The sequence below is a fragment of the Protomyctophum bolini genome (genome assembly GCF_963924005.1).
Source record: "Protomyctophum bolini genome assembly, chromosome: 18".
In the NCBI taxonomy this organism is placed as follows: domain Eukaryota; kingdom Metazoa; phylum Chordata; class Actinopteri; order Myctophiformes; family Myctophidae; genus Protomyctophum; species Protomyctophum bolini.
In genome coordinates, this window is record NC_137879.1 from 33616692 (window position 1) to 33630693 (window position 14002).

The 14002-nt window shown below is 44.6% G+C and overlaps 1 protein-coding gene across 1 annotated transcript in view; it reads left to right on the top strand.

Moving 5' to 3' along the window:
• Window positions 1-14002, top strand: part of LOC308332730 (voltage-dependent T-type calcium channel subunit alpha-1G-like) — a 109166-nt gene that overhangs the window by 81897 nt on the left and 13267 nt on the right. Inside the window, 6 exon segments of the mRNA XM_080788768.1 lie at window positions 3270-3340; window positions 5475-5553; window positions 6037-6158; window positions 7427-7653; window positions 7773-8025; window positions 10542-10724. Of these exon segments, the coding sequence (XP_080644894.1) occupies window positions 3270-3340; window positions 5475-5553; window positions 6037-6158; window positions 7427-7653; window positions 7773-8025; window positions 10542-10724 (935 nt within the window).

Genomic DNA, 14002 nt, shown 5'->3' on the forward strand with positions numbered 1-14002 from the left:
TATCATTGCTACTAGCCCTAGAATGTTGTTACATGCATTGCCAAGTATTGCACATGCAGAGCCACAGAACACCCGTATTTGTTTTCAGTGAGCGGCGCGACATGCTACTCCCCTACATCACCACCCACCGGCCAAAGACTTGGAGTAAGATATGATAATGGTACTCTACTTTCATGTCCATGTGAAAGTTCTGGCACAAAACGTGTATTTAGTCAAATATCTCCACTTTTTCACGAGCTGCACCCGGACAGCTTTCTCTCCGATGGACTGAATTTAACACAACTTCCTTTGGGAAGCACAAACCAATCACCATTATTGACACGGGAAACACAAATGTTTGGGACACACAATTGGCAGGTGGTGTGATTAATTATACCCGCACGTATAAGCAAGCAACAAGCCTTTGCCAAGTGTGTTCCCCAAACATTTCCCCGTGTCAACTTGTGATGATGTTTGTGGTGATCAACGTGCCAAAAGCCTTGCACAGTCTGCGGGAACAGTCTGCGGGGACGGGGGATGAAGTTAGTTCGGAGCAAAAAGGAGAGAGAAGAGAAGAGAGGAGAGAGAGCAGGTTTTGATGGATGACGTCTGACCTGGAAATAGATCGTAAGAGAACAGAAAAGAAGTGGGAAGGAGAGTAATTGATGCCTGAGCGCGAAAAAGGAGCGAAATAGAAGGAGACGAGAACGTGACGCAAGATGGATGAAAGCCCCACCGATGAAACCCAGCCACAGAGAGAGAGAGAGAGAGAGAGAATATAAATGAATTTATTCAAAGGATAGCCCCGTGAGATGTAAGTAATGTAGGTCCTATAGACACAGAGACAAGATAAAACACGTACTGTTCAAACAAACGCTACATAACAAGCACAATCGATGACATCAGCCGTCCCTGAAGACTTGAAGGAGCTTGTCGTGTAAGTGCGCACAGACACATTAACCCATTCTGACCTGAGATCAGATTCATACGAGGTTTCCACTGGACACACACTGGTCTGATCAACCCATTCTGACCTGAGATCAGATTCTAAAAAAATGTCAGTCGTTCTTCGATTTTTCAAAAATAGCAGACCTACAAGCTCGTAGCGCGCCACTCGGTGGCGCGCTACGAGCTTGTAGATCTGCTATTTTTCAATAGCTAAAGCATAACGTAATGCCAACACCAATATGGGTTCCCGTTCAGAATGGGTTAAAAGCACTTCTGAAAGGGTATTTTAAGATAAGGAAAGAGAGACCTCCTCAAGGCTGTTGAATAATTTAATGGAAAGCAATACTTATTTGCCGTTATGCCGTTTTATTTAGAAAATATTCCAATTATAACTGGACTTACTGAAATGTTATGGCCCACAGTTTTTCGTGTGTTCATGAGGTGACAGTACTTCATTTGACCCCTTGGTGTGGTTGTTATGTGCAATGATCTTCCCTTTGTATTTAGGGTTTCTGAAACCTTAACAGTCAAACGTGCCAATGAAAAAAGAAAACTGTGATATACTGACATCACAATATCATCCTCTCCCCTAACCCTTCCCCCTTTATCATATATACAACAACAGCTGTGGGTGCGGCTTCAGTTCAGGTGGAACACCACACATCACCACCCACCGACCAAACCAGGCATACTTAATGAACTGGTGGGCGTGTCCACATACATTTGACATTTTAACAAAAATAAATCTCCCTCCTTATATAATAATAATACCTGGTGATCATGTTCTAGGGTGGGAAGAAATCACGGCAATCCATCTTTAAAATAAATCTATGCTAGCTATGGATTTCATGCAGTTTTCTAAGCCAAATGTTGTAAGAGAACCACATTTATTTTTCAAGGAGTGCTAGTCTCTAAAGACCAGATTTTGTATTAATGATTTGTAGATGTGCGGGTAGGTTCAAAACAACATTAACCAAATATATATACGGTATATACCGCACATTTTGTGATCTTTGACCACTCACTGTAAGCCCTCTACTTTGCGTTATATGACGCGTTGGGTGAGCTTGTAGATTTGCTATTTTCACCCTGCAGAACAGGGACGTTCGTATAGTTGTTGTTGTTACGCAAGGGCTGTTTGAACAGTAAGACATTTCAGCATGAATTCAAAACAGGACAGGAGTCAGAACTGTTCACGTGCATGCATCAATACACCCAGTCCAGGACAGCTTGGCTATATATATAGCCTTTTACCGGTCTTTTCATTGTAGCCTCATTTGCTGCAATGATAATTGTGACCAGATTTGACTGAGAGACTGCCATCGCTCAAATTACAGCTTTTCACCAGAGGAGAAAAACTTTGTTTTCCTTTTTTTTCTTCAAAATGAGTTAATAGCACAGGCAGACTCATCACATACTAGAGCATGTCTGAAATAAGTGTCAGAGCTGAAATCGACATGTAAATATATGAAATAAATGCTTAAACATGTAGCTATAGGTGTAATGTTACTTATGTTAGTCCACAGAAGTGAACCTTTCAAGCCTGTTTTCGCAACTCGCTGTTTCTCTGCAAGACATTACTCTATAAGCCATATCTCCAGAACTGGTGGGTCAAACTGAACAACCAATATGTCAATTTGAAGATATGATTCCCTGCTTTCATATGACAAAAATTCAAAGAAATCCAATGGCAGTCCCTCAGTCAAATTTAGTCACGTATTTATGACTGGAAAGACTGACAAGACAAATGACATACCAAGATGGCTTCATCACAAGCAATTAAATACAGAGTCCAGCTATACTTTCAATCGCTGACATTTAAAAGCTGAGGATTGGATTGAATTATTTCGTCCGGTATACACTGTGCATGTACAGTAGCCTATCACCTGGCTCCTGTCACTCAACCGGAGTCAATTACAGGCACGCCTTCCCTCCTAACGGGATCCCGGACCCTAATCAGCACTGCAGTGTGGCAGTATGTGACCTCAATCATCCGCGTATAAGCAAATAATTCCTCGTCTGTGAATATAATGTCATCGCTGTCTATATTTTTATTTATTTTTAACACATTTTAAAATATCATTTTCACTACTTTTGTGCAACATTACCTATATATGGCGCTTATAGACAGTTATCTTGTTAAGTAACGGAGCACTGGCGCGCCTGCTGCTTTCTGTACAAAAATATTAATGATAATCTGGTCAAAAAATAGAGAGAGAAACTAGTACCTTTAATATTATGATTTTCATTGTGTGTGTGTGTGTGTGTGTGTGTGTGTGTGCGCGTGGGTGTGGGTGCGTGTGTGTGTGCGTGTGTGTGCGTGCGTGTGTGTGTTCCTGCAGTTCTGAAGCTGCTGAAGATGGCAGTGGGGATGCGAGCTCTGCTGGACACCGTTATGCAGGCACTGCCTCAGGTAAACAACACAAGGCCCTTCAACATCACGACACATCTCACTGCAAAAGCCTTCATTATTATTATTATTTCCCTTGTCCCACCGCCCACAGTACTGTATATATATACACAGTATATCCCATTCAGACCTGAGGACCAGATTCTACAGATGTCTTCTAAATTTTCTGGGGAAAAAAACCTACGTTGCTATATCATGTCAGTGGTTCTCTGACACCCATCTGAAAATATGTTGTGCCAGGCACAACATATAAGCAAAGATATGAATTAAAAAAACGTTCGCTGTGAAAGAATATCATTATATTCAAAAGATTTAAAACAAAATAGCAGATCTACAAGCTCGTATAGCGCAGCACTTGGGGCACCAAAAATTAATGGCTAAAGTGGTTTAAAGCTATGAGGTGACCCAGATGCGTTCTATACTGTAGGTCTTGATGGGATATACTGTATATACGTACAGTATGTGTCTATGGAACCCTTTCATCATAATTATGTCCCTTTGGAGCTACGGGGTCCCATCCCATGCAGGATCCCATAATAATTGTCTTTTTCTTTGGTATGTTGAGTGTCCCTTCACTAACCTTCCCCCCCACGTCAATGTCAGGTGGAAACCACACATGTCCCAAACAGTTCCCTTTCATTACTATAAAAAAATAAAACCTTTGAAATAGTGAAAATAGCAGATCTACAAGCTCACGACGTGCCGCGATGCGACACACAGTGAGCCTGCAGATCAGCGTTTTTTTTCTTCCCACTATAGTTTTGTGTGACATCTTGTATGATGGAGTGTAGGACATTAATCATGAAAAACATAAACGAAAAACGTCAAAAGTTGAAATAGGCGATACGAGATTTGTTTTTGCCCTACAAGCAACGAAAAGCGGGTTGTTTTGAAGACCCCTCAATCTGCAAGGTTTGACGGAGGGTGGTAATGAGGCTTCACAACATTACAGTAAAAATTACACGTATATACGGTATTATTAACATTGCTCACGATGGAATACGATGATACCATCTCATCTCGGGGCTCTGATAGCCGCTATATACCCAAGAAGGGCTCCGCTGATATAATTCCCCCCCGAAGCTCAGAAGAAGTGCTCGTAATTAATAAAAAGTCCGGTAATGGGGTATGGAAATTTCTGAAGTCGTGCGACAATTAGAGGTGCTTATTACGCGTTGCAGAAATGTTAAGGCTGTTCATTACCTGTTGCTACTATAATCTCCTTTCTCCGCTCCAGTAGCCGTGCACACTATTGAGTGTATAACTCATCAGAAACCCCTGTCCTCCCCTCGTCTTTCCCTTCGCATTACAACACTGTGTTTGATTTCACTTTGAACGCCTCTTGAGCTGTGTTTCGTGTCACTTTGTACTTCCCTCCGGGGTACTGTAGCTTCGATTTCCTTTTCTTTGTTTTAATCAGTGTCACGGCGCGCTGATTTATTATTTCCTCGCCGGGACTGGGTTATAGCATAAGCTGTCACTTTTTGAGTTGATTTGGACCTATACGGTGTATTGATTGATTGATTATTTGTATCAGACGACAACAAATGCAAAACGGTACACGGTACAGTCAAAGCACATTGATCCAAAAGCATATAGCACCGAAAAGAGACCTTGCGGTCTTGTTTCCATTCGGGTCCCATGCGTTCATTCACAACACAATGCTGACGACAATCGAGATATCTCAACTATGTACAGGTGGAAGTACAAAGAAAATCGAAATCCAAATAAATCACTCGGAGGTTTAGGGTTACTATACTAGGGAGGTTGGGCAGTCATCTTCTCTCCCTTTGACCCGCCGACATTGATAGGTGATATGTCAGACCGGTTTTAAAGGCAGCCAGTGATTTGTTTGTTTTGAGGGAAGGGGGCAGGGCATTCCACACCTGGCAGTGGCAGTGCTGTGGAAAGTGAATTTACTCATATTTTGTTATGTGGGTGGCACCAGATCATTATTATTTATGTACAGTAGGTACTGTAGATAACGGTGTTCCTTCAAAAAGCCTGATTTACGCATTGCACAATAGACGTCCCTCCAGGTTTGTTTTGCTGTTCTGCGAGTGACTGTTGTGTTCTCTTGTGTGAGTCAGGCATTAATCGTGCCTGTCTTCCTTGTCGTCTCTCTCTCTCTCCGCAGGTGGGGAATCTGGGCCTTCTCTTTATGCTTCTGTTTTTCATCTTCGCAGCGCTGGGAGTGGAGCTGTTCGGTGACTTGAGTAAGACACGGGGAGAAAACCACGTGCGCTGCACGCGTGCACGCACAGTCGGACACACACATGCTGCACACGCACGCACGCACGCACAAGAGCAAGTCCACGCGTCATTCCTCTTCCTGATGTTTTAATGTAATGTGGTGCCTAATTGCTTTACTGATTTCTCCGTGGGAGTGATGTATCGAACCCTTCAGCTGTAGCCTTTAGCTTTCAGATAGATGTCGTTGCAATGATCATCATCATCATCATCTCATTGCTCTGTTATGCTCTTATATATTTCAACTCCACCCATTATCTCTCTCTCTCTCTCTCTCTCTCTCTCTCTCTGTCTCTCTCTTTCTCCTTCTCTCTCTCAATACATATCTGACTGTTTCCCATACAAGTGGGTCGTAAACCCATTTCTGGGTCGTGGCGGGCCCATTTGTATAGGTCACGACTAGTAAATCTCTCTCTCTCTCTCTCTCTCTCTCTCCCCCTCCTTGTCAGTTTGCGATGAGCTCCATCCGTGCGAGGGTTTGGGCCGCTATGCTACGTTCAAGAACTTTGGCATGGCATTCCTGCTGCTGTTCCGAGTTTCCACTGGAGACAACTGGAATGGCATCATGAAGGTGAAGTGACACCGTTCTGAACCCCTAGGATTGCGACGCATTGTAGCTCTCTTGTAGACTGGCTTATATGTTTCACTGTGTGTTGTAAGTATGTGTAGCCGGGGGGTATAGCCCTCGGTACACCCAGGGGCTTTTATTTTCGTTCGGCCTGCTGGGGGAAACAAGAGACATTTCCTGGTCTATAGGACAAGGACTATTTGTTTTTTTGTTTGTTTATTTTCACATACAAAATATTTCGGAAATGATACACAAGGAGAAAGCCTAAAAAACCCTCCAGGGACTTGCAAGTGGCTTCTCCAGGCATGTTTATTACATTCATAGTTGTTTTGGTTTGTTTAAAGAAAAAAACAATCATTGAACATGCAGATCTTAAACATTAGAATACAGATAAAATACAGGGACAGTGAAAGGACGGAAATGTACTGTACTGACTATTAAAAGAGGACGAGAAGCGAAGACCGTATACGGTGGACTCCATGTTGCCTTTCCTGGAAGGAAAGAAACATGCGCAATGGGCTATATGCATAGCCAACACTTCCGCGTTCAGCTTCCTTGGTCTCAACTGCGCATGTTTCTTTCCTTCCAGGGAGCAACATGGAGTCCACCGTACGGTCTTCGCTTCCTCTCCTCCTTTAATAGGAGGAGTGGGAGTGAACTACAGTCCAGAGGGGCGTCGCTCAGATCGGTGAACCAATCATCTCCAGCGCCCGCCCCTCTAGACCAGAAAGCAGGCTGGCTAGACCAGGCTAGTGTATAGAGGGGTAAACTCATTGACTGCCACGGACGAGGACAACACACTCGTCGTTTCAATCCGAGGCTCGCACGCCGCCATCGGCGAGTCTCTCACATCGTCGTGTGGTGTTTTCCAGTGGTCCGCGATAGAGGGCGCTCTTCCGCAAACTGTGGACGATATCCTGTAGGAGTGACGAAGGAGATTAGGCGATTTTCCCAGAGGTGGCTGTATGCAGTGTGATGAGGAGCTGACTTAGGCCAAAACAAAAAAATAACTAGACTAGAAAAAAGAAACGATACCTGGTTAAAATGAGGAGTATAGCTTTTATTCAATTAAAAAGGCAACTGCCGACATGTTTCGACCTAACCGGGCCTTCATCAGGGTCTAAGAAACTTTAGTTTTAAGAAGGTGACGGAACGTGACCCTCTGGGCCCTGGCGCGAGGACCATGTACATTATTATAAGTCAGTCAGTCGGTGAAAACAAATCCGTGATGGGGGTCGACTGACCAGCTTCTGCCCCGTGCACGTTTTCAGGACACTCTGAGGGACTGCGAGCAGGAAGTGGAGAAGACGTGCTACAACACGGTGGTGTCGCCGCTCTACTTCGTGTCCTTCGTGCTCACCGCCCAGTTCGTGCTGGTCAACGTGGTGATCGCCGTGCTCATGAAGCACCTGGACGAGAGCAACAAGGAGGCCAAGGAGGAGGCGGAGCGGGAGGCGGAGCTGGAGCTGCAGGCGGGGGAGAGCGCCAGCGGGCCCAGGTATATACTTTGTATAGTATAGTATAGCGCTAGTGGTTGAAAAAATGAGTTATTTTGCGTGGGTTGTGACGATGCTAACATTGGGGACATGGGGGGGGTGTGTCTCCCACTACTCGCAGGTCTCCCCAGCTGATGAACCCCATGGCGGCTGTGGGCCTGGAGCGGACCGGCTCCTCCTCCGGGGCCTGGAGGTGGGGAGGGGGAGGGGGAGGAGGGAACGACGAACACTGGGAGCTGGAGAGAGGAGGGGGAGGAGGGGGAGGAGGGAGTGCGGCGATGGACGACTCGCCCCGCGCGGATATCACCCGGGACTCGGTGCACATCAGCACGGACCCCCCAGACACTCCCTCGTGCCTGGAGACCCCGCTGGAGGTGAGGAGATGCGTGCGTCCGTGCGTGCGTTTGATTTTACAATATAAATTGGCAGTCCCGGAGATTATAAATGTCATTCAATGGGGGGTCCGTAGACGAATGTATCTAGGTCAAACTGCGGGGTCCGTGAAAATAAAATGCTTGAGAAGCACTGCCAGAGCCATAAAAAAAGCTTCTCTTAAATGGTGGTGGTCCCTGGCAAATATTTTCGAATGGGGGCTAATAAGTGTCAATTTTGACAAAGATTGAGAACGACTGTTCCAGTCCAAACCACTATAGTGTCCTCCCGTGCAGTGGGACTGGGACTTAGGACGCGATTCATACTCCTATTTTAGAGCCGAATAAAAGTCGGTTCGGCTCTGTAGAGCCTACAATGTGACGTCATTTGAGGTTCAGGGGGGCGGGTACCGTCCTAAAGTCGGCTCTTCGGTGCTACTGAAAATGTCTGACGAGCCGAAATCATTTCGGCACTACAGCGGTAAAATAGGAGTATGAATCGTCCCTGAGAGTTATAACCGTGAAGGAACACGCCAACGCTTTCATTTTCAACCTATGATGACGTTTGCTATGTTGGTGTATAGCGCCTACAATAAGGGTGGTGTTCAATTTGACGTCATAGCACCGATAACGGTACCCCGTCAGGATAATTTGCGTGTGTGTGTGTGTGTGTGTGTGCCGTGTGTGTGCGTGCGTGCGTGTGCGGTGTGTGGTATATGCATTTTTTTTCCCCCACCCCTGTATCCGTCTGTGTGTATTTGTATCTGTCTGTGCGTGGGTGTTATCTCTGCCTGCCTGAGAGAGAGAGAGAGAGAGAGAGAGAGAGAGAGAGAGAGAGAGAGAGAGATACAGAGAGAGAGAGATACAGAGAGAGACTTAGAGAGAGACAGAGAGAGAGAAGAGAGACAGAGAGAGCTCTCTCCCAGCAGAGGACATGCCAGTCATGGATAGGTCACAGTGCCCTGGGAAAGCCTGGTCCGCAGGGCCCTGTTGTTCAGGCTATTTCCAGACGGCAGGGATATATATGTAGGAAACAGAGGCCTTGGCGAGCGCTGTGGTCCTTTTCGCAGAGATGTTTATATATCCCTCCAGTGGTTGCAAAAAAGTAACTAAGTGCGTTTACTTAAGTACTGCACGATGTACTTAAGTACAATTTTGAGGTATTTTGCGCTTTACTTGAGTATCTCTAATATCTCTACTGCTACTCCACTACATAATCTCGGAGGCAATCCTCCACTGCATTTATTTGAAAACTTTAGTTACTACAACACACAACCACTTCTTACACATTTCAGCCATTTGTAAGTAGCCGGTCTACAAGCTCGCGATGCGACACATTGTGAGCTTGTAGATCTGCTATTTACTACGGATTTCTTTTTTTTTTATACATGTGAAAACTTGAAATATGGGACATAGTGCATAGTAGAGTATGCTACTTTTGGCACTTGAAGTACATTTTGATGCCAATACTTTTGTACCTTTACTCAAGTAAATGTTTTATTCCCGGACTTTTACTTGTAATGATGCAGTTCTACATTGAAATATTGATACTTTTACTTAAATAAAACAATTGAGTATACTTTCCCCACCACTGGCACTCTCCTCTGAGCTCCAGTGGGAGTTCGGGACAGTGTTGCCAGATTTTGCGAGATAAACAAGCAGCCCCCGACCCCCCCCCCAAAGTCCTATACAGTGACTAATTGAAAATAGCCGATCTACAATCTCACAATGTGTCGCGTTGTGCTCTTATAGGGCTGCTATTTAAAACAATTAATTGAAAAATATGGAATGTGGTGTTTTTTTGGAACACCACAAATCTTCATATGGGAATCAAAAATATTTGCAGATGGGGGTCCGGTCCGCAGCAGACAAACACATCAATTAGGAAGCAAGCCCAAATAATCAAAGTTCTATAGACCTCTAAAACAAGCCCAGAAAACCACAACCACCAAGTGACTTACTTTATACAGAAGAAACAAGTCCAACGTCCTTCATAAGCAGACTTGGCAACACTGGTTCAGGAGTGATGTGGTATTCTACTGCCCCCCAATGGACTGAAGCGGTAATGCATGTAAACTTCAATGACTAGTCTAAACTAAGTATGCAATCCCCCAAACAGAGGGCCTGGATACAGCGTGTATTATGACAGCAGTGGCCATTTTGTAGGGAGGGGCAGGGAAGTTCTATTCATACCTGAAAATGACTAAATACATGGAAATTGTATATGTGCTTTTTCACCAGTTTGTGTTTTGCCATCATTTTTATAAAGGTTTAAGGTGCATGCACTGTCAGTCCTCACATAAATAAACAAACAAACAAGAAAAAACAACAACAAAAGAGCTATATTTAAATTAAATGCATTTAAATGTTCACATCCAAGAATTACTTCCCTCTCCCTCTACCTCTCCCTCTCCCTCTCTCTCTCTCTCTCTCTCTCTCTCTCTCTCTCTCTCTCTCTCTCTCTCTCTCCACAGCAGAGGGAGCTGTTTGACTCGGCCTCCCCCTCTCTCTCTCTCCAGCAGAGGGAGCTGTTTGACTCGGTCTCCCTGGTGGCCAGACACTCTTGGATCTCCCAGGGCTCCATGGGGGAGGGGGGGGAGATGAGCCTGATGGACAACCTGTCGGCGTCGATCTGCCACTACTACGCGCTGCCGCCCAACAGGCCCAGCAACGAGCACCACCGCACCACTGCAGATAAGAAGGTCGGTCACATAGTCACACAACCATTAACCAATTCTGACCTGAGATCAGATTCTATAAAAAATGTCTTCTACACATCCTGACAGTTCTCTGAAAAAAGCTATGTTTCTATGTGAGTCGTTCTTCGATTTTTCAAAAATAGCAGAGCTTTGAGCTTGTAGATCTGCTATTTTTCAATAGCTAAAGCATAACATAATGCTAACACCGAAAGCCTATCTTGGCACTACAGCAGTCTTCTTCTAACAGTTTGAATCAACGGATTTAGACACTTTTCTTCCGTGCACGTGTAGTTTAAGTTTTGGTGAAAGTATGAAGGAATAGGGAGGGTCCAAAGTTGTATCACTTAAATATAGTTAAATATAAAAAAAACGACAAAACATTTCAAAGTAAAAAGTTCTGGCCTCTGTGTCCACATTAAGGTGATGTTTTTTTTTTAAATTTGTGAATGGAGTCTCCAGGTGAAAGTATGAAGAAGTAGCTACGAGCTTGTAGGTCTGCTATTTTTGAAAAATCGAAGAACCACTGACATAGAAACATAGCTTTTTCAGAAAACTGTCGGCGTGTATAGAAGACACTTTTAGAATCTGATCTCAGCTCAAAATAGGTTAACAATCTCTAGGCCTAGTACCATTATGTTGAAGACCTTTTCGCAGCAATTAGGCCGTCTCTCCACCAGACTGAAAACGCTCAAGTCAAGTCCCATAAATATACAAAGCACGTTTCGTACACGGCTCGGCGAACCTACTGGTGTGTACAAGAACTCTTTTTACATTCTGCTGCACGTCTTGTATATACTTTGTCTCCCCTCCACTATAATCCAGCCCGGTGCTTCCAGCTCGCCGTGCGCCGCATTCAGTCCTGATCCTCGTCCCTGAAAACCATGAGCTCATTCCTGTGCTCACATCTTCACTCACTTATATTGGGTCATGCTTGACAGCTTTTTGGTCTAGTTCAGCAACCTCAATGACATGGTTTACAGTTGGCTCTGCATGCTCCAGACTGTTTTATGAGTGTCGTGTGTGCGTGCGTGTGCGCGTGCGTTTGTGTGCGTGTGTGTGCGTTTGTGTGTGTGTGTGTGTGTGCGTGCGTGTGTGTGTGTGCTTGTGCTCGCGCGCGCTTGCTTTCCACAAACAACACACAATTTTGAGAAACAAAACCACCACCCGTATAGGCAACAATTTATCACTCACACACACACACACACACACACGCACACACACACACACACACACACACACACACACATGCGTCTCAATCAATATAAGCTATGGATCATTGAAACCCTGAATTATGCAACTGTGGGTGCCTCTTGTCCTCGTTTGGAAGGAAGTCGCGAGGGCCAATTACATTAAGCATTGCAACAAAAAAAAAAAATCTCTTTTAAATAGGCCCGAGACGTTGTTATTACCGCAGCTGCGTCTCGCTCTGGGTCTCATTCTGAGAAGTTAGCAGAAATCTCTTCCAGCGACCACTCTCCGCCCCCTGCCAAATGTAGGCCCCCTGCCCCTCTTCTCGACATGGCAGCCCCTGCCGCTTGCCTGTCAGGAAGCATTTCCCCTATTAATTCCGCTGGTTTGGGGCGAGGGGCCAACCAAACAGCAGCTCCTTTCACAGGAGCCAGAAGCGCTTGAGGCTCCTTAAACGCTCCGTGAACTGAAGCCAAACTCCACAATGTACGTTCTTCCAAGTTTCTGGAGCTCGAGCGCTCTGTGGGCGAATTAGTTAACCAGTGGCTGTTTTAGCTTTAGCTGAGTCAGCGCGAAACTGATAGATTCTATAGAATGCATTTAGTCCGTGCGTGCGTGCGTGCGTGCGTGCGTGCGTGCGTGCGTGGCAAACATTTCTAATGGCAACATTTTTGATGAATTGCTGTTTTGTCTCTCATAGAAGGCGCTTCCACGTGATAATACTTTGAGCAGTGTGCTTGTCTCTCGACGACAGTATGTCATATATCGTTTGTTCAAGATTTTGTTTGTCATGCTAAACCTTTATTCGGCTAAATTGGATGCGCTGTCGTACAGTGTAATTAATCCTATACCTATGGCTCTGAAGTTTGCCTACACACTTAAGGGCCTTTCAAGCGGGATGCGATATAACGCGCCTATAGTTCATTGTCAATGAGACCTGCGTTTTTGCGCTAGTTGACTAGTTGACTAGTTTACTAGTCGAGTAGTCAACTAGTTGTTTAACCACCTATTATTTAAAAGAATTGGAAATAAATATTTGTACATTTAAAAACTGTGTACATTGGTGACTGACTATAATCTACCTGATCTTGAGGCCTACAAAATAAAAATGTAATGGAATTTGAGATACCCCTTGAGATACAATATCCAAGAGGGTCCACAAGCACGCAGTCAATACAAGGTAATTATAACAGAAAAGGAAAAGAAAAGAAAAACAGAACACAAAACAAACAAACATTTCACATTCACAATGTCTAAAGTCAAGTTTGTAAAAAAAAAAAAAAAAAGAAAGGACAGGTCGCATAGCTCGTAGCCATGACGCTTAAAAAAAAAAAAGAATAGGAAACCAATGTTAATTCGCGATATTAAAATATTATTTTGCGTCGTGGCTACGAGCTGTGTCGCCTCTCTTTTCATGTTCATGCCGTGCACTGTGTGAGCCCTTCCACACAGGTCAAGTTTGGTAACAGGTCAATTTTGTTAACAGTATAGTGGATTAGCAACCACCTAATTAACACTTACAGACGGCGATTACTTTCTTGTAGAAATCATTCTTGTAATGAAATTGTTATTTCGGACGATTTTCATGTCGCCATACTTGTGTGAGTAACCGTTACCTATAAGCATTGACTAGTGGTATATTGTGTTGTGTTATACCATGCCTCTGCCCCGAAGCTCATAAGCATGGCATGAGGTAAAGCCAGATGAAGACGTCAGACACAATGACAACAAGATGTAAAGGGGCCGTTCCCAGTTCCCACAGGGCGCTGCTGTGGAAATAAATCTCCCATGAAACACAAACACTTGACGTCATCGTGATCTCCGTGAGCCGCTAGTGTACCGCGCGACGGGCCCAATAATGACATACCCTGTTGTGTGTGCTATAATGACAACACACCACGGTCCAAGAGAATAACGCTGAGAGAAAAGTGGTTCCTTTTAAATGTTGTTATGTGTTGTGTTTTTGTATATTTAGTTACTTTGTCACCGTCAACTTTGTGTGCGTGCGTGCGCACACACGCGTACTGTGTGTATATGTGTGTGTTCTCTCTGCTAACCGCGGCTCGTCTCTTCCTTGCCTATTATAGATCCCT